This window comes from Apostichopus japonicus, chromosome 13 (genome assembly GCF_037975245.1).
Source record: "Apostichopus japonicus isolate 1M-3 chromosome 13, ASM3797524v1, whole genome shotgun sequence".
NCBI classification, from domain to species: domain Eukaryota; kingdom Metazoa; phylum Echinodermata; class Holothuroidea; order Aspidochirotida; family Stichopodidae; genus Apostichopus; species Apostichopus japonicus.
Window position 1 is genome coordinate 12,551,707 of NC_092573.1, and position 22,270 is coordinate 12,573,976.

At 37.8% G+C, this 22,270-nt stretch overlaps 1 protein-coding gene across 1 annotated transcript; it reads right to left on the reverse strand.

The window, feature by feature from the left end:
- Positions 1-430: 430 nt before the first annotated feature.
- LOC139978917 (solute carrier family 22 member 21-like) lies at positions 431-21,068 on the reverse strand. Its single transcript, XM_071989482.1, has 11 exons — positions 20,980-21,068; positions 20,925-20,936; positions 11,046-11,435; positions 7,725-7,955; positions 6,266-6,462; positions 4,326-4,739; positions 3,403-3,537; positions 2,597-2,682; positions 1,895-2,015; positions 1,448-1,520; positions 431-857 (listed from the first exon to the last, which is right to left on the reverse strand). Exons 3-11 carry the CDS (start codon positions 11,379-11,381, stop codon positions 642-644), a joined length of 1,809 nt encoding a protein of 602 aa, XP_071845583.1. The 5' UTR covers positions 11,382-11,435; positions 20,925-20,936; positions 20,980-21,068; the 3' UTR covers positions 431-641.
- Between the last annotated feature and the right edge of the window lie 1,202 nt (positions 21,069-22,270).

Consider the following 22,270-nt stretch of genomic DNA (forward strand, 5'->3'; position numbering starts at 1 on the left):
TTGACTGTGTTTATACAAAATTAAGTAAATCTTTTCTTTCACAATATGCTTTAATACATTGTTTGCACTGTACATTGCCTTTTGAGGCTACGTGTATCATTACTATTTTAACTATAAACGTACATTAGTAATCTTTTAACTCACACGATGTATCAACATTGTCAAATCGTCAATTGATACTAATCACAAAAGTAATCAATAACAAATATGACAACAATTTGATAATCAATCTTGTCAAATACAATATTTAACTGTAGAATACATATAAAACGTAGAATATAAAATACCCCTTGTTAAGTTAATTATCAAGCTATATATATATATATATATATATATATATATATATATATATATATATATATATATATATATATATATATATATATATGTATATATATATATATATATATATATATATATATATAAAGATGACAATACTTCCATCATAAAGATCGCTTAATTGTGATGTCTTGTTTTGTTTCTTTTGACTTTTGTTTGTTATTTCCTCACGCTTCTACATTCGCTTTTTGTGTACATTTCAGCACGCCATGTTACGAATCCTACTAGTGACAAGATTTGTAGCTGGTAAATAAGGCACATTAATTACTTATTTGACCATGATAGAAAGAGTAATTGCTGTTTCATATTGGTATGTCTCCTTGGAAAGCTTTGTTTTCTCGACCACTTCCATTTCCTTTTGCATTTTTCTGTTGCCTCGACTTCATTATAATTCTCAAATCGTTTGAGTTTTGTGGTTGTGTTGTCCTCCTAGTGTCCGGTAGCATGAAGACAAGCACACCAGTTATTACAGACATAGAGGCCATGATGATGAGAGAAAAGTTTGGTATTGAGTTATCCTGTAAAAATGATAAAACATTAAAGACATACGGATATATATATATTTGTCGATTACACCTCACTCGATAATTATAATAATAAAACAATGTTCAGACCGCTCAATACCACTATCCACCCGATACACAGAGAACACAGTTACCCACTATAAATCGTAAAGTTTTGTACCATGGTAAAAACTGGATCGTGCTATAAATCGTAGCATGTTCTATTATGATTACAGTAAGAACTGGGTATATGTGTAATTCCAACAAATCCAGATGTTTGGATGTGTTGGGATGACAAATATCCTCAGTTCTTACTGTAATATTAATACACAATGCACATGGTACCAATTTTTAAGATTTGTCAGCACAATCCAGTTTTTACTGTGGTAACAAAACTTAAGGATTTACGGTAGTTACTGTCGTGAATCGGCTGAACTATCAAAACCATTTTCATTTGTCACTAGAAAGAATAATATAGATGGATATGCTGATAATTCAGCTACAGATAAACAGTGGTGAATTTTGATAACTGATACTAAAACTTTTAGAAACAAAGCAGCTAAATTGGTTAACCATCTTAATATATTTACTAGATTCATTCTTACCATGTACAAAATGAAAGGTACGACTGTACCGCCGACTCGTCCCATGGCTAAAGTGAAACCACTTCCAATATTTCTGAAAGCATTAAAGTTGATAAATCATCTCAGTATATTGAAAACTATAATAAAATCGCGTGTAAATGTGAATTAATACGCATACAGAATGCATGGCAAAGTTTTATACAACCTTTCAGTAGAAACTTCGAGAACTATAATCGAATGTCTTTCAAGATTTTTTTTTTTTTTTGTATTAACACGACTGTAAGATCTGTTGGATGTACTATAGGCAATGCATCTAATAATTGTGTTTAATATGATAGTTACTTTTACTTTTGAACTGAACGCTACGACTTTTCAAATAGCTAAGTACCATTGTAGCATTCCACTGAAGCACATTTTTGTCAACTATGAACGATAACAACATTTTAAGCTCATATATAATGTTTATACCTCACATTAGTTGGAAACAACTCCGTCACTAGCAGGAGTAATCCTCCCAATGTTATTGTCACGAAAAACTTGCCGAGGAGAGCGAGTATATTTGTAAGAATACTAAGATCCACTCCGTTTTCTGAAAGAATAATACAAAACTGGACTCATGTCAACTTGAGAGAAGAAACGGATAATCATGAACCTAACCCGTCGTAATTCTAAATTGTTATGCTAAAATAAATAGCTATTCTGGTGCGTTTTTATAAGAATAAATCTGTAAAAAAAATTACTTTAACGAAATCTAAAATGTTCTCCAGCTAGAATCATGCATTATTTCTAATGTTTCCACACGGGACGACTTAAGGTGTCGTGCTTTCGTGGTTTATAAACAATGTACTTATCAACGTTATCCAGGTGTCTGTCGCTATTCTGTACGGTTAATATCAATCACTTGTTATTTCACCAGATACTTTACAATTGTGTTCATTATTTATTGTTCTAAGAAAGTGAAAATCCCGAATCTTCCCCTCACCCTCTCCACAACCTACTCCAGCTTTGAAGTAGAAAAACCAATTAAAACCAATATTAATAAAAGATCGAAGTTTTCAACCTGCATCGGAAAGATTGAAATATATGTGATAATCGTTTTGATATTGTAATAAAAACAACTGAGAAACTGACAGTTTCTCTTAAGAAAACGAAACATAACCGCAGACTCACTAGTTTCGTTGGGAATAAATATTGTCAACAGTAATCCAACACTGCATACGATGTAACAAGCGGTAACCACGTATGTTCTTCTAAACCTATAGAACAGAACAGGAATTCATATTGTTCACGTATTTAGAAAGTGTAAAAAAGAACTTCCACCTTGTAACTCTAACAGTATATACACATCAAAGGAAAAGATTAATCATAAGGTGCCGTTCATATCAGTCTTATTTTACTTCTGTGAGTTTTCGTCTTAAATTTTTAAAAACAGTACAATGCGCATGAAATGTTATTCAGTTTATACCGGACAACTAAAATTTAGGGAAACTTAAAAGGAGAAGATGATAGACATCTATGAAGCTGAAGCAAAGATATCTTTGCAATGATAAAATTATTTAAAATGTAGTCCTGAAATGATTCTTATTGATATACACTTGATTTGCTTATGATGTGCAATAATTATCTGTTGCAAATAATGAACACAGGTAACATATTATACCATGTTAGTTTACATAGTTGATCATAGATCAATAAATCAAAGAAGCCATTTCATTCCTGACGGCTTTCGAATGAAGCCAGTTAACCAATCATAACGCATCCTTTGTCCATGCTCAGGTTTAACTGAAGAATACTAAGAACACATCCATATAGAACCAACGGTTTTGTCTCATTATATCAGACTGGTGGATCAAAAGTGACTCTCCTTTTGGCAATTTCGTTCATTCCATGCGCATCTAACTAAAGTCAATTAGTTTAGGTAACCTGTCATTTTCCTTGCGGTAGATTTTCATTAAAAATAATAAATTTTGCCTTACCATTTATAAGCCAGTGGTGACAGCATCCTTGCAGGGACTTCAACCAAAGAACTCAAAAAGTAATTTAAATAAGGATTTCCGGATAGACGTCCAGTACTCAAAGCAAAGCCAAAATACACCACGAAGTACGTGAATCTGTAAAACAATATAGAACAGCAATGGCCTATTTGCTATGCACAGGGAATCCTGCAACACTAGTTGCGCTTAATTGTGACTTAGAAAGTATTTTAGGAGGTGTTTTAGAAATTAATAGCAATTAATTACTGCACGTCAAAGAGAAACGGAAAAAAAACGAAGAAAAAAAAACGAAAAATATGAACATTCCAAATTTCCTTCCCTTTAAATTATATACGCGTATTATAATTAGTTACAAACAAAAAAACACACCTTCTTGGATTAACATTTGAGAGACATGTGTTAAGTCATGTGGGGAAGGTGAGAAGGACTCTCGTATATGTTCCAGGAAAGTTTTCTTTCGAATTGTCAAGTCCAAAAACAGTATGTTAAAATGCTGGGAGATCAATTAACGACTGCAATTTACAATTCCACGTGTATGCTTTTGATCAGCTTCTAACCTAGTACCCATATAATGTGAAATATTACTGTCTGCGATACCGTCCATAACTTTTCAGTTATTTCTTTGGAATTAGATATTTAGTGTTATTGGCTGAGCTTGATTTCATTTTCAATGCATACTCATTGAAAGTAAGCCTTGAACTTCAAAAAAAGATGACTACAAATTAATTTACATATTTATTTCGACATTCGAGCAGAATTCTACATAGAATCAAGATATACTTGTTTCTCCGGATGGTTCATCACTTTTGTGTAAGGCGTACAGTATATAGTGTTAAAATCACCGAATAAAGTTGACTTTTCAAATATTTAATATACTAATCGTCTAAACGTGTGACAGTATTTACCTGGTCACACTCAGGACGAGAGTAATGTGCAGAACAGGCGGCTTGAATAAGTCCAAGAAACCATCTCGCTTGCTCTTAGATGTATGTATTGCATCCTTTACTTCTTCATCTGGAACCTCTTCTTTACTAGTTTTGTCATTGTGTGCTGTATCAGAATCTGTTTCGTCATCAGGTGGATGTTTTTTTACTTTGCTGTTTTTAACATTCGGTTTCTGCGGTGACTTATCATTACTTTGATCTCCCTTACTGCCACTTATAGTAAATAGTCCATTTTCAGATCCAACACTGCTCTTTGAAAGTGCAATAATCTGCGGTGCATTAGTTCTATTCATTTTAGCAAGTCTGTGGACAAGAGTTTTAACCTTCGCATCATTGCCAGTTTGCATTTGCCATCTGAGCGACTCTGGTAGAAACCTAACAAAAGAAAGCATATAATTACAGCAAAGTGCACATTACTAAAAAACAACTAATATTATTAATAAAGGGCATATTAAATACAACATTAACAATTAACGTTAGACACTTTACTTCAGGGGAAAAATTATAATCTCTAGTTAACCGTGAAGAAAGTGGAAGTTGCCGGATACTTTATTCCTGTTGTTAAGAAATCCGTAGTATTCGCTTTTGAACATTCTAAAATTGACGCTTTATTTCTCATCCTTGTTAATCTGTACAATTGAGGTCTATATATAATACATTCGCTAATTGCAGTTTTCAGAAACATATTATGTCTTAAATAGTAAGTCGGAGTAAGTGAACAGATTATGATGTTTGCAAGTTTTATATATAATCTTCAGTACCGAATCGGCCAGCTTAATACCAGACTTTTGATGCTGCCGATTTGACAATGAATCTCTCCTCCGCATAAGTTGAAATTTGCCATGAGTTTAGTCATGCTATTTTACTTATACATTACTGTCATGAGTATTTCGTAAGGTTTAGACAATACCTATCCGGATCAAGTTGGGATTGCATAGAAACATTGATTGCTATACTAGTTTTAATAGCAACAGAACTATCTTATTAATTTGCGTTATCATGCGGTTGGTACAAATGTAATGTATGCAGTGCCTGCATTGTAAGTAACCCACCGTTCATTTCATCTCCAAATGATTGATCACAACTTTTAGCCACTTCACCACCCTTACCAGATAAACCATACTGAGGAGTGCGTAGGAGCCTGTGGTAAGGGAATATTTATCCCTCCTCCAACAGTTTGCTACAAATGGAGATGCAAAGACGATAAAGGAAGCACATTCCAAGGAAGTATTACAGTAACTAATATGTATTTATGAGCTTGAAAATTGTTGCACGACAATAAGTAATTAATAGCTACGCCAGTAGCTGCAAATTTGGCGTTTGTGCAATCTTTGATAAAATGGAAACATTGCTGTAAAGAAGCAAGACATACTTCTAATCTACGAGCAAAGTAACTTTAAAACTGTAAGTTGGTATTAACTGACGTTCTGTGAGAAGCACGTGATTATCAATTAGCTTATTGTTCTGATGGTTGTATAGAACGTGGTCCAAATCACATAATTTCTGTGGTATGTAAACAACTTGAGGACACCCGAACAAATGAAACGTACCAACAGGTAAATAGTTACGGTTTTTCCAAACACCAACATGAATCTGGTTTCATTGTTTCATACATTTTCTTATGGATTGGGTGAATGGTCTGTTAGATAATGTTGATTGCACACCTGAGCGTAAATAAGACCGAGGCTAAAATCGAGTTTCACATCGTACGATGAGACTCGCACATGGAATCGAGGTGCCTTTTCATGGACTTGGAGACTCTAGATCTTTGTCTCCATCAACATTACCCCCTGCTCATGCCCCTCCACACATCCATGTTCTCCGATATGCAAAGGGGTGAAGTGTGAGACGTTCAGCTAAGTATCTACAGTGAAACCACAGTTAAATAAACATATATTTACCACATCCCACACATCCCAATGACAGTAGGCAACATTATTGCTAGCTGTAAGTATCGCCAATCACGTATAAGGAACGCTAAAACAGCCATTGACATTAGTCCAAAGCAGAACGCAATTGCAGGTACGTTCACTGCCCGATTTCTGTATTTTGGAATCATATATTCAGCCACAGCACTGCTGAAAGGTAGCCAAGTGGCCTGCAAATGAAAGATGAAGCTATGGTTAATATCAAGACAAAAACAAAGAGTTCATATAACTGCCTAAAGAAATGTCACATTTTGTTTCCGTCTTCTGCTGAACTGGAGGTATATTAGTTTCCATCTTTGTCACATTAAAATTGCCAATAACTAGAACACAAATTAGGTATAAGCCAAAAAACCAACTGTGGACAACATGCAATTTTAAGGTTAATATTCTCACCTGGTGAACAATCTGTTTTTCTTATCAAGACATAATTGCAATGTCATTCGATATGCTTTATAGTTTGCCCTTTTATAGTTTCAACATACCATAGAGAAATCTAAATTACTTTTATCTTTATATATCTTGACTTTGAAACTTTATCACTTTGTTGTTTGTTCAATTCATAAACAAGCAATACAGAGAGCTGATTCATTGTGAGACACGGTGATAATATTAGTTGTTATCTGTTTGGTTTTTATGTTTAGAATGGTAATAAATCCACCCTGAAGGTGGAATATATCATGAACATAGATATGTATTGTTGTTGTGCAATGATTGTAAACTGGCGAGGGATGACTAATGGATTTCTTTTTGCTTAGATAATGAACTTAGATAATGAAACAAGGAACAGAGATAATCATGACTCAACATTTGTATATTTATATGAATATGACAAGTGCAAAAACTCTGCATGAGTCAAAATAGTCCATCGATTAGATAACTGTTTTCATGCAGGTAGTTACAAGTGGTAAAAGTAATTGTGTGGTTATTAGACAATTAAAAGCCCTTTTAATCTTCTGTATAGTCTTTTTGTCTTGGTTCTTGGTTCCTTTATTGTCAAAGTTGTACCAGATAAACCACTGTGATTTTTTTGTTATAAGGGAGGGGGAGGACAAGATATTATTTCGTCCCTGGGACGATTGCTAAGGGGAGGGGTTACCTCTCCTTATTCTGGAAGGGCTAAAGCTACCTTAGAAATGTATGTGGTTGTGTCCTTGATCTCCACATCAATTGATTGAAAACGTCATAAGTTTGTTAGATTTGCCTGTGGAGCCATTACCGAAGAGGCCCATGATCTGCACAACGGTACCCTATAGAAATCCAGTTAGTGACGTTACCCACTCACACTTAGACTCCCCCCCCCCCACCCCATCCTCGTCCCTGGTCTACTGCAGTGTAACTTAAATTATAAAATTTAATGAAAGAAGTCAAATTGTTTCGTTTTACATCAAATTGAAAAACAAATAGTAAATACTGTCAGTGATATATTACTTGCCATTTGGAAGAAACCACAAAAGAATCTGAGAATGACGAAGACGATGAAATTGGGTGAGAAGCAAAGCGCAATGCCGAAGATGTTGAAGAAAGCTATTCCGATCAGAAAAGCGGGCCTTCGTCCATAATGGTCGGCGATCATTCCGAAAATAATCGCTCCAAATATCCCACCTACAGAAAGAATCGACTGGCTTAGTTCGGCGGCTGCGTTTTCATTGCAGACGAGATCCCACTGTAACGGCAATTACAAAGTTAGAATGAAATGAAGAATACAATTTACTGTAAGCTCACAGTGGAACATCAATGAATTAATTTCTTCATTTTTTTCCCGGCATGTCGTCTAAAACGGGAATAACGGGAAACTGTCCTACAGAGGGCGTATTTTAATTTGAGACATTTTCGGTGCTATTCAATCATAACATCTCATCAGCATATCAATAAATATATATAGATAGACAGACAGACAGACAGACAGACAGACAGACAGACAGACAGACAGACAGACAGACAGACAGACAGACAGACAGATAGACAGACAGACAGATAGACAGATAGATAGATAGATAGATAGATAGATAGATAGATAGATAGATAGATAGATAGATAGATAGATAGATAGATAGATAGATAGATAGATAGATAGATAGATAGATAGATAGATAGATAGATAGATAGATAGATAGATAGATAGATAGATAGATAGATAGATAGATAGATAGATAGATAGATAGATAGATAGATAGATAGATAGATAGATAGATAGATAGATAGATAGATAGATAGATAGATAGATAGATAGATAGATAGATAGATAGATAGATAGATAGATAGATAGATAGATAGATAGATAGATAGATAGATAGATAGATAGATAGATAGATAGATAGATAGATAGATAGATAGATAGATAGATAGATAGATAGATAGATAGATAGATAGATAGATAGATAGATAGATAGATAGATAGATAGATAGATAGATAGATAGATAGATAGATAGATAGATAGATAGATAGATAGATAGATAGATAGATAGATAGATAGATAGATAGATAGATAGATAGATAGATAGATAGATAGATAGATAGATAGATAGATAGATAGATAGATAGATAGATAGATAGATAGATAGATAGATAGATAGATAGATAGATAGATAGATAGATAGATAGATAGATAGATAGATAGATAGATAGATAGATAGATAGATAGATAGATAGATAGATAGATAGATAGATAGATAGATAGATAGATAGATAGATAGATAGATAGATAGATAGATAGATAGATAGATAGATAGATAGATAGATAGATAGATAGATAGTCAAGTTTCAGTTTGTAGTTTTAGAACTTGCTTTATTTTACCTTTACATGTAACATTTTACAATTCAGTAAAACAAATGTCTGAGCAGAAAAAAAACAGTATAATGGATAAAATCAAGTCCATTCATTATTTGTGGACCTATGCGGTTCCTTTAGTTCCATAAGTGTAAACTTTATTTAGGCTAATCGGTTTTGCTAAAATTCCGACTAAACGCAAAACTCTTTTCTAACATCGTAAGCTTTTCTAACATTAGACCTTGACTAACAGAACTTCTGTAGCATCAAAAATTCAATAAGTTTAATACTGACAGCCGTACATTTAATATGTTTTATAATTCAAGGATACGTCGTGTGTTTTTATTGCATTCTCTTTTGTCCTGGGAATGCGGGTAGTGCGTTCTTAAACGTATTGGTTCCATAATTAAACTAACTAGTCCTGTTTAAGGAGAGCCTACGGTGGCATCATCCTATCAATGTCTTCTTGAGGCTAAGTTTTCATTTTCTCAGCAAAAAAATAATCACCCCCTATCTTTGAAACTGGAAAGGGCGATAATTCCTCGCAGTGGACGGATGAGAAGACATTATGCTGTTACAAACCGACATCAACCCAATTAAAATGACAACATGTTGGCAACGATATTGCTAATAATCGACCATAATATATCACTGTTCAATGTAGCCTACTGAAGAGTCAATTGAGAAAAGCAAATGTAGAAGAGTGATTTTATGGCGCGCCATTTGTGTAAAATATTTCTGTTGCTGTCTCAGAAACGTATGTGGGTTGTCCCGTCGTTTTTACTAAAACTCGGTAGGTTTTGTTAACTTAGTGACTAAGCGCTAATGGCCCTCTAACCGACTTTTCCCAGCCTCCGTCTCCAGCCCCTTCTTCTCCCCTGTCTTAACCAATATAATAAACAAAAATTAACATTTCAAGCAAATGTTCCAATAGCCGTTACCCTTAATGTAAATGAGTTAGGTCAAAAAAAATATGCAAGGTAATTAACACCGCAATTAACAGTGAAGTATCGATTCCCTCAGGTTTGGACAGCAAATTTGAGTGAAATATTGTTTTTGACATCTTCTGCATCATTACCCAGTGTTGGAAGAGCGATTTACTTGGTTGAAATGTAATTATAGACAGTGATATACTTAAAACTAACTCCAGAATACAACAGGTATATCTTTCTTTCTTTTTTAATCATTTTTTATGTAGTATAAAAGTTAGCTTCAGATCTAAATGAACCTTTCCACACTATACAAGCAAAATCATTTTGTGTATGTTTTATCACCATATATCTGTACATCTAATGCCGCTGTTCAATTATGGCTTGCATTTCGCAAGACTCTACCGCAGGAGTTCCCTAAATGGGGATCATGAACCCACAGGGGGTGCGTGAGACGTTTCTGAAAGTCAAAACTAGAGTACTTTTTGTTGAACTAACATATGATATATCATATAATTTAGTAATGTACAAATTCGTACCTATCGACAAACTCTTTTCGCGTTCCATACGCATATGTTGCCATAGTAGTACCGTACCGTGCATGTGATAAATAACTGAATTATAAAACAGACACAGGCCGCATGACTTTGGTGAAGTTGGTGTACGCATGACAGTACGTCGTGGAAGATCAAGAGCTGAGAAAGTAACTGAAAGGTTGGCTAAAGTAATTATTATTATTGTGGAAAATTCCAGATGACCTCCAGTTTGCCCGACACAAAGCAAAGTTAGCATAAATTCATGCTTGAAAATTGTTATTGAGTGCCATCTCTTGTTTTTTTTTTCCATTACAATATTACACTATGAACTTCATCTTTTACGAAACTGTTATGCGTATTATAGTATAATAATGACTCAGATCGTGTCTCGAAAAGTTGGGGGTTCGTGGAGAACTCTGACATCCACATGGGGTGCGTGGGGGATAAAGTTAGGGAAACCCTGCTCTACCTGGATCGAATGCTGTTACGAACAAACAATTAAAAGTACAGACTACGTTACCTCGCTGATAATAGTCTCTCCGTAGACATCATGATCATAATCCAATCCATTTTGACAACTCTGAGTCTGGTTCTGATTATCTGGATTAACATATTCTTGACATTGAGAGTAAATATGTCTACCCAGCTCGTCTTCTTTAAGTGGTATAGATTGGTTTATATGATATCCATCCGTCAGTGAGCAATGGTGATCTGGTGTCGCCGCTAAAAAGTTTACACTCTGGCCAGTCATAGGTAAGAAAAACTGAACGAAAGCTGACGAAAGTAGAAAACCTACTTGAATACGTCCAAACGGTTTCAGTTCGGTAAGGATGTCATCTGTGCTTGGAGATGCCATTTAGTTGAGTCAATTTAAAGTTCAACAAGTAACACGGTTAATGTAAATCGGTACCTATAGTAACAGAAACAGATTAACAGATGTCCAAGAATCAATAATGTAGAAGATAAACATATGTACACACATTTCAAAATGTGCACGCATTCCCAGGCTTTCGATTACAAGTTCAAAACTTAGAGATTACCGAGTGTGAGTAACCTTCCTACTCATATATACTGGTTCGCTATACTGTGTTTACAAGAAGTAATGTCCCAGTTAGTAAACGTAGCCAACGTCACATGGACTCCATTAGGGGAAGTCATGATTTGGAGCTTCGGATCACGTACATAAACCCAAGGTATATAAGTGAACTCATACAAAAGGTCAATCAACGAGTCTGTCTCAACACCCTGCAGGGGCCAACGTTGCGAAGGTTCTCTATTAGATGCTCTTTCCTATTTTTAGGAGTGATGAAAACAATAAAAAGCTCAGCACTAATTTCACCGTTACACATTGTTTTTCTCTACAACTTTCTGAACTCATATTAGGTTGCCTTATTCCTATAATTACAGTTCACTTTGTCTCAATCAATGTACATAAATGCTAAAAATTAAAATTCATTTTCAGGGCCTTTTGTTTTAGAGAAGATGGAGGTATATTACTCACTATGTGACCGTGCCCAAACCCAACATTAGCACCCTGTCATTTTGGACTACAACTTGCATATATAGTTCATTTACTCATTGAACACAGCTCAACATGTCAGCAAATGCAAACCTTTTGTAAACTGTACGCGATTTAAAAAAATGGATATTCTCTCCCCTTGAGTTCTCTCTCCTTCTTCTCTCCACCACAGCCGCGCCCTCCCCTATAGAATGCATACAACATACCAGCTGATGGAATTATATAGAAAACTTCATAATCCAAACTGCCATTTGATACATTCGATCTTAATACATATAATAAAACGGTTGCCGGACAAATACCCCCCGGACAAATACCCCCCGGACATATACCCCCCGGACTCATACCCCCGGGACAAGTACCCCCCGGACAATCACCCCCCGGACAAAAACCCCCGAGGACGAATACCTCCGAGGACAACTACCCCCCGGACAAATACCCCCCGGACATACACCACCGAGGACAAAAACCCCCGAGGACGAATACCTCCGAGGACAACTACCCCCCGGACAACTACCCCCGGACATACATCAACGAGGACAAATACCCTCGAGGACAATTAACCCCACCCCCAGCAATTACCTCCGGGAAAACTCTACCCGCACAAATACACCAGCACAGATTCCTCACCCAGGTTACTACCCGAACTAAACCAGAATACGCCCAGCCTCCCCCCCCCCCCACGAGCCCGTTAACCAAGCGGACCTTTAGCTGGTGAACTACGTAGTACGAAAGCCCATTAGGGCCATGAAAGACAATTTTCTTAATCTGGTATACCAGATTATTTTTCTGATATATCAGATTATTATTCTGATATGAAACGTTATTATAACTAGGGAAAATTAAATTGATTTCTTAGATTATCATCATTCTTTTTGCAAACAGAATAACCAGAGAATAGGTTTTTTTTTCAAATGGTACTGACGTCGTGGTCTCAAGCCTCTTTCTTTACTTATGTTTCATACAATCGTACATACTATTATGAAACCTTACAGGCAATTCTGTTGGTGTAACGGGCTACACCGTAACCGGGTTTGACTATGATAGCCCAGCGGTCCATGAAACAATGCATGGGGGTATGGATGATGATCATGCACACTAAACTAGAGGGGTGGACCGTGGTTGTGCTTGCCCCGCCCCTCCCTTCTGCTCCTCCCATCCTAAAATGGCGTGCACTTACAGGAAAAAATAGCTTAGAATAAGCAAAACAAGAGGAGCGTGGAGGCCGAGTGGCTAATGCTTTTGTTTTATATATAATCCTGTTATGTTGTGTCCTTGGGCAAGGCTCTTTTATCTCGACTGCCCCTATCCATTCAGGTGTATAAATGGGTACCTGTGAGGTAACTAAGATGTGTGCGCTGGATTCTCAGCAGCCAGCCTGATGACCAGGGATTCAAAGTGCTATGAGATGGCTGTGCCATATAAAGCGCTATACAAAAACTAACATAACATAACAAATCATCAAGTAAAATTACTCAGAAGAAAACTTGAAAATGGTAAGCCGCAATAAGCCGGAATTGTTCGGAGATTAATAATACAGAATAGTGTCACTATAACAAATAGTAAATTAATAGTTACCAGGCGCGTATCCAGGGGGGGGGCGTTGGGGGCGCGCGCCCCCGGGTAAGGAAAAGAGGAGAGAAAAAAAGAGAAGAAAAAAGGGAAAAAGAGGGAGAAAAAAGAAAAGGAGGAGATGAAGGAAGGGAAAAGAAAAAGAAGAAAGAGAGAAAAAGGAGGAAGTAGAAGATAAACGCCAAGACCTCGGGAAGAGAAAGAGGAACCGTCATAATTACAGCGCTGATCCCTATTATATACACAGGGTAGCCAGTGACAGATCGAAGATTACAGAGGGGACGTGCGCCTCACCCTATCCCTTACACCGACAACTCCATTTTTAGCTCATACCAGCATGCTGGTGTGAGCTATTGTTACAGTGCGGCGTCTATCACTCTATCCGTCAACAATTGGTAAAACCGCTCCCACTCACACAGTATTTAATGGAATTTCATGAAACTTGGACACAAGGACCATTGGGTATAGGGCCATCAGAGATGGTCCGAAATTGGGGTCAATGGTCACCTGTGGGCCGTAATGGGCCATTTTGTGGAAATACGCAAAATGCTTCTTCTCCTACAGATTCCATGGTACAATGTTGAGGGTTTGTCACGATAGTACTATGGAAGTTTTACCTTCAGGGTGTTCATGAATTTGAGATCAAAGATCAACTAGGGGTCTTTTGTGGCCCGGGCCGTCGCCATATATTTTCAAATTGCTCCTGTTCGTACAGTGTATGGCCAGTTATAATGAAACTTGGTCACAACGTTCCTCGGGATGAGGTTTTGAGGGGTGTTCGGAAAAACGAGGTCAAATGTCATTTAGGGGGTCATCAGGGGTCATTCTTTGTAATATTTTCAAATATCTCAATCTCCTCAAGATTTTGATGGATCATATTCAAAGTTGAACTGATGATTGTTGGATTGTGTATGAATAAGATGATGTCTAATAATTTTTGGTCAAAAGTTAATTAATTACAATGAATCCCTATTGTTTAAAAAAATCTGAGCCTTCACCTTTTGCCAAAGCTCCTTTAATTTGTCTCCCAGTTTCTGCAGTGTTTGTTGACATTTGTGGTTAAGCTCTGCAGAGGCTGTTAGTGGAATTAAAGCAGGACTGGGAGTTGTTATTAACTGTTGAACTGTAAGCATGAGAGCCCTATAGCCAATCAGCACTTGCCGATTCTTAGAAGTCTTTGAGCCTGAGGTATGCAGGCAGCCAGCCAAAATTTTGGCAAGGAGTGCTTCAGTATGGAACGCGAAAAGGGCAACCATATTTCGTTGTCTAAACTAAGTTTGTTGCAGTCTAAACTAAAGTTGTTGCTGCTGTTTTACCACGTTGTTGCTCAAACTCACGTTGTTATTTTAACTTCCGTTGTCTAAACATACGTCATTGTCTAAACGTACGTTGTTGCTATCGGCGCTGTTCAAAATTGCTCAACCGCGTAATGTAAACCAGAATGCAAAATGCATTGAGGTTTCGATGACTTCAGTACACTAGAAAGGTGTTAGTATAAGCAGAACTAGCTGTTACTATAGAAATGGCCCGAACCACCATTTTGATACATTAAATAAACACAGGTCAGTCTATTGTACGTGGCTATACTCACCTGCACCAAAAACAATAGGGGTCTTGGAGGTCCAAGTCCATTTGGAGTCACCAAACGCAAACTTGTGGAAACCTTGTTTTATAAACTACCGTATCTCCCAAGCCAGCCTATCAGATAACATGTGCGTTAGTACAACTCATACGAATAGGAGGCTGCACGGTAAACAACTTTTAAAATGTTATAATGTTATACTTATAGGCTATGCATATACGCTGTGAATGTCGAAAATCAAGTACAACGTCGAGTGTCTAGACAAAGTACCAGCATAAAAATACTGCATTTTTAAACTGACTTCATTGAGCCCCTCCAACAATGTGTAGAGATAATCTGGGAATGTCGGTAATCTAGTAAAACGAGTGTCGAGACAAAATGCCAGCATAAAATACTGTACTTAAAATTGAATTATTGAACCATTACATGATGTCTGGATATGTTGTGGGGAATGTCGGCAATCAAGTAAAACGAATGACAGTAATATTACTAAAGACAAATGTTTTCGTCCCGATCGAACACCAATTGCGTTCATTATATGACCTATACTTTTACTAGTGTTTATAGTTGAGAAGATGCGATCTTATCACTGCCTGTACTTTGTGAATTCTCTACACAATATATATATGGCGGATGCCATCCAGTTCCCTAGCTTCGCTGTTTTACAAGGGCGGCCGTCCGACCTTCATTTCGCCTGCCCTTCCACTCTTTCCTCCTCTCCAACTCCGTATATAGTACCTCGATGCTTTGACCTGCAGCGATTTCACCAGCTACCCCAACTCTTCAAATATCCCCGCAAATGTAGTGTGCATATCTCGCTAAATTCCACGCAATTTGTATTAGGCCTGTTCAAACTTCGGAGTTTCAACTGCACATGCGCATATCCTGAAAATTTGTAGAGAAAAGATCATATCACCTTACCTACAACACATAGCCTTAGTCAAAACTCGAGTGTATCATGGATGATTCGTTTCTTGCATAACATGTTAGCGGGTTTTTTGGTCTAAAATTCTTAACAATGCTGAGCGAGGTTTGTGTATATTCCATTTACAACACAATCCCTTTCGCAAATCGAAACTCCGAACTGGATTGGTGTTACGAATGAACTTGCTTGGCGGGTTTAGAAAACTAGTTCTGTGAGTCATATTGCCTACGTACTTCAATACTGTGCCCCTCTTGTTACTCACGAAGCGCAGACTACATCCAACCATAGAGCAACTGATCCAACATTTACCCTGGATGCTTGTCAGTATTTGGAAACAACCAACTCCACGAAAATTATAGTATTTAAATAACATTTTTACGCAATGTCGAAACTTCAATGACTACTTTTGACGATGTATGACTGCAGTAGTTTATGCACACGAATTAGTGTTGCACCAGAATCATGACTTGAAGCACGTGGTCAAAGGGACCGCAAAACTTTACGCAAGTTTGCAACGAAGAAATAACTGTGGTATAAATGCACATTTTACATTATCAACTCTCAATATGGAGAGAACAAAACATACTGTGAGATTTAAAGTCCTTTTCAGTATCAGAGATGTTGTGGTAGCTTCCCGCAAAATTCATAGATTGTCTCAACTCATAACTTTCTGTGATAAAACAATTATTCAAATATGACATTAACAATATAAATGTAAATAACGTCCTCGGAGTTGTATCAACTATCATGTAAATATCGTTAACAACGTGATTTTGTTCGACAAATCAGGTTGTTAAGGATATTTACATGGCTGTTGCTACAAATCCGGCATGACATTAACGATTACCCCCCCCCCCCCCTTTTTCGCGTTACATAGTTAAACCATCATACTTTGCGTTCATTGAGCACTGAAGATGCAAGCATGTTTGCAGACAATGGGTAAGGGACTATTAACCAAACAAATCTCGGGAAATTTGAGAAAACATCATTGGATGTATTTAGCATGAAATTCTCTGTAATAGATATGCTGTTAGCACTGCACGGAAGCAACTTGCGGTTGATTGTTATAATTTTTTTGAAAAGAAAGAATGATGTTCGTTCACAATGTGTTCACAACGGAACTTTAGATAGCAACGAAAGTGTATATATCAACGTGAGTTTAGACATCAACCGTAAGTTAACTTAGCAACGAAAGTTTTAGACATCAACGTGAGTTTAGACATCAACCGTAAGGTTTATAAATCAACGTGAGTTTAGACATTAAGGCGCGTTTAGTCGTCAACGTGACTTTAGACATCAACGTAAGTTTAGACATCAACGAACAACAGCAACATGGTAAACTAGCAGCAACAGCTTTAGTTTAGACAGCAACAAACTTAGTTTAGGCAACGAAACAAACTTAGTTTAGGCAACGAAATACGGTTGCCCTTTTCGCGTTCCATACTTCAGGTCTGCTCAGGTAGAGGGGAGAAAGTTTAATTGGGTAGGTCAGTGGTATTGTTTGAGAGAGTGGGTAAAACAGGATTTAAAGGGGGAAAATAGGAATTATAGCCAGTGGTGTGGCCAGTATTCTGCTAACGGAGGGGGGGGGGTATCCCTCATGGGCCCAAAATTGGTGGAATCTGAAAAATGGCCGGAAATTTGGTGGGCCATAAAGTTTTGTGGGCCCTACATTTTTAAGCTCGAAAAGGTATGAGCTTCTGCACCATTGGTGCTCTAGTTGACGTTTCCATTTTTCCTCTCTCACTAATGTATCTATATATATATACTATATATGGTCTAGCATAACGCGTGTGTGTGTATGGACGCCTTGAACAATTGTTCAATTGTGCAATGGAACCAACTGTGGCTGGTCTTGAACTCGACCGAGTTGTCGGGGAACATGACGCATTTCGGGAAGGGGCGACCGCCCCCCCCCCCCCCGAGCAAATTTTCTCTATGATATCGCTAGTAATTTAAAAATAGACAATGCTTAGATGCAACTTACAAGGCCTGGGAAGTGTCATTTCCAGCGATCTGGGAGGCTTTTTCGGCCAAAATTTTTTTGTGCGCTTCGCGCCAACCCATGGTGGCGCTTCGCTTAGATAGTTCGCCTACAGGCTTCGCCCTTCCGTTGGCAAATTACTCGCTACACGCCTGTTCGAATTTGTAAAGCAAAGAGCAGACATCACATAATATCAGTGAGCATGAAAATACATGTTCAAAAATGAACAGCCTCAAAACTGTATATGTGTGTAGTCAAAGGCGTAGGAGCCCAATTGGATTTGGGGGCTGTAACGACTTGCCCGAAAAATATAACCAAAATTTTTCGCGCGCAAAGCGCGCGTTCAACATGTTAATGTCAATAGGCGGAGTATATAGCCTAGTGGTTAACGCCGGCGACTCCCAGTCATGAGATCCCCGGTTCGATTCCCCGCCGACAGCAAGGTGTGTCGTCTGGCAAGGGTGTTGTTCAATAACAACTTCCCGACATGGACGTTAAATGGATGTGTGCCGAGAGATTGGCTTCGGTCAGCTTGCGAGTCTATAGGCCTCCATGGCTTCTTTCGCGAGTTCCTGCTTGCGGGAAGATCATATATACATACATACATACATACATACATACATACATACATACATACATACATACATACATACATACATACATACATACATACATACATACATACACACACACATACATACAATATCATATAAGCAAGCATAGGTCATTACATCGCATGGCATCGTGTACCGTACGGTCCGTGAAAGTTGCGCAGTCATCCGCAGGATGCTAATGTAAACAACGAAATGTCTTATGTAGATGGAGAAAAAGCATACAGGTCCAATTATGTCAAAACTCTCTTTTACAGTAGTAATGGCGAATTAGTCTGCCAAGCTTAGAACTTTATTTTAATTACCAAGGAGATAATTTTAAACTATTCATTTATTCTCAGCATATTGCCCGAATTTTCAGGGGAACAAGTTTGGTTGGGGGGGGGGGGGGGGGCTGCAGCCCCGCCTCCTACGCCTATGTGTGTAGTGTTCGGTTTCGAAATATTTGATATCGGAAATATCTGGTATTTTTCATTTCCTTCAACCAAGTTTTATAATTGCCGTTATAAGAGGTTGTAATATTTGTACACCAATAAATTAACTGTGTCTGAATTTTCGAAAACTTCCTGACCAACATTCTTCATCATACTTCCCTCTACTCGTAGCAATTTTGACCGGTCTGTTAGGGGTTGAAGGAGGTTTTTCTATATTGGTTGTCCATAGATTGAATTTTGTGCAACATTATGTATATGTTTTGAAGTGATTTTCTTCACGAGAAATGTGAATTTTCAATTTCTGAACAAATAATGGGCTTTAAACTTTGAAAAGTGGGGCTTTCGGATATTGTGGGCCGTGACGTAGAATTACCTACAAAAGCAATGATCAACAGGACATGCAATGAGGTCGAACATGATGTGTGACTGGTTACAATCTTCAAAAAGGTTATGGATGAAAAAAAAATATTGGGAAATACTTGGTTCTCAGGCAAAAGTGTACATCTGGTTGGTCATTTTCAAGCCCGAGAAGTGCCATTTCCGGTGATCTAGGGGGTATCAAAACCTGAAATTTTCTTGTACGCTCCGCGCCAACCGATGGTGGCGCTCCGCTTAGATAGTAATTCGCGCCCCCCGGGTTAGAAAATCCTGGATACGCCCCTGGTTACTACCAGCAGTGAGCAATTCCCAACCCAACCCCCGGGCCTCGGTCCATTGTCAAACCCTATCCAGGAGTTTTGGGGGCTTATATATGAAAAGCTCGAATCTTTTTAAAAGTCGGGAGGAGGTTATAAGGGCCAGGGCACACGACGACCTAGTGGTGCCAGTTTAACCGTCACCCTGAACCAATTGTAAATATGCTCTCGGAGTTGCCCGAGGGACCAGTGTATATGTTGAGGCCCGCGGGAAACTAAACTCGAAAAAAGACGGGCGTATCCGTCGCTGTATCCGTCTCCTAAAGTTAACGGCATATGTCCAGGGGTATATTCGTCCGGGGGTATTTATCCGGGGGGTAATTGTCTAGGGGGGTAATTGTCTAGGGGGTATTCGTCCGAGGGGGTAGTTGTCCGGGTGGGTACTTGTCCGGGGGGTTTTTGTCCTCGGGGGTAATTGTCCGGGGGGTTTCTGTCCGGGTGGTAGTTGTCCTGGGGGGTAGTTGTCCGGGATGGTATTTGTCCGGGGGGTATCTGTCCGGGTGGTAATCGTCCGGGGGGTTATTGTCTGGGGGGTAATCGTCCGGGGGGTATTTGTCTGGGGGGTATTTGTCCGGTCACAATAGTTTTATTTTTATTTTCAGAACCAATAGAGGTTATTAGCCATTTTAGCAGGTTTAATGTCTGACTAAATACAGGATATGATTTCAAAATTATGAGAAAGATAAAGGATTAAAGACATTTATTTGAAACAGTCTATAACTAAAGCCTTCTTCGATCTTGCATTTAGCGATAACGGTCTAGGATTAAGACACCTCATAAAGTTACTTGCAACAGTTACTCCTTAATGGCTCCTTGTGTATATTATTACTGTAGACTTTTGTGTGAATGAAAGCATACTTAGAAGAATAAAAGGATATTCGGTGAATGTTATTAAGATCTTTCTTTCTCTCTGTCTCTTTCTTTATTCCTTTCTTTTCTGAATACGTTCAAGTTGTGTATTCCACAACTTTGTGTTTCAGAGACAAACGAATCCCAAAATTAAAAAGAAAAAACGGTTTGTGAGATTGAAGACGGCCCCCATGAGAATGCTGAACGTTTTGTTTAATATTACTTTACCTTAGTTAGAAACTCCAGTACTCCTCCTTATCCTTCGTGGTATGGTTCCTCTCCTCTGTAGGGCCTTTGGTTCTTTTCAATAGTTTTCGTCTTCCATGGGAAGGCCTGACTAATCCATAGATAAACTTAACTTGCATCAATAAAAAAAAAACCCAAAATAACATATGATGGGTACAGTTGAAAACACAAAGAGTCATTTCTTTCGAAATATACAGTAACAACGTTATAACAGAAGCGGACTTCGGAACGAAACCCAGAAGAAGGTCTAAAAGAGTTAATATAAAATATGAGTTTATTGTCGTGTGTTTGCTGTTGCACTTGACTATTGATTTTTTTTCCCCTGTATATTGGTAATAAAGTTTCAGTTCTGACGAGCAACTACGGCCATGAGGTAGCATGATTATATTTAACCAAGAAATTACTATAATTTCATAGTCTTTAAAATCGCAAAAACCACATTTTAACGTTAGCATAACAATTAGCAGTGACGTGGAACGAGAGGGGGGGGGGGGTCACAATACTATTACGTTGTAATAAAAGTATCCCATTTGCCAATGTACAACATTGTCAAATACGCCAAGCGTATCTCAGCATTCCTATTGTTAACAGTCTTACCCGCGGAAAACACAATTTCGACCTTCGAAAAGAATTTTATTTCATCCAAAACTGGAACCAAATCCATTCTTCCCCTTTCTGGTTATACTCTACAATTATGTCAGTGTCCTTCCAAGGGTCTTACACGGTACTCGACTTCAAAAGCATTCCAATGATTTTCTTCTTTTTCCAGTATAGTGCTAACTTCATCTTTGAAAACTCATGCACTTGATTGACAGGTTGGCTATGTGAACATTAGTCTAACTGGATTAGGTTTTTAAAAGCTTCAGCAGATTGGGCACTTATAGACTCTTCAGATAGATAGTTCCAATCACGTACAGTACGGCGGGAAAGAAACATCCTATAATAGTCTTTAGAACAATGTGGATTATGATAGGCTTGGGTGTTTTCACATCTGGTTAGAACTTGGTGGTCATTTGAGGTAAGATATTGTGCTGGATCAATGGCTATCAAATGGTTCTGCATTTTGTAGAACATTGTCAACCTCGATATTCTACGTCTTTCGGCAAGAGGTTTCCAAACTTGGTTAATGCAGCATCGTCCCAACACTTGATGTGCGGCGGTAACGATTGAGGGCAAACCTTGCAGCACGTCTTTGAACCATTTCAATGTTATTTATCAGTTTATTGGTATAAGGGTCCCAAACAGTGTTGCTGTACTCCAGGATTGGCCTCACTAGTGCCTTGTAAGCTTGTTGTTTGACACTGGTATTTCTGATGTTAATATTGCGA

Coding starts and splice junctions, on each gene's coding strand:
- LOC139978917 (XM_071989482.1), bottom strand. CDS start 11,381: ATGGCATCTCCAAGCACAGATGACATCCTTACCGAACTGAAACCGTTT. Junction 6,463..7,724: donor TTTGTGGTTTCTTCCAAATG/GCAAGTAATATA, acceptor TTTCATTTGCAG/GCCACTTGGCTACCTTTCAG. Junction 4,740..6,265: donor ATTGGGATGTGTGGGATGTG/GTAAATATATGT, acceptor TTCTTTTGTTAG/GTTTCTACCAGAGTCGCTCA.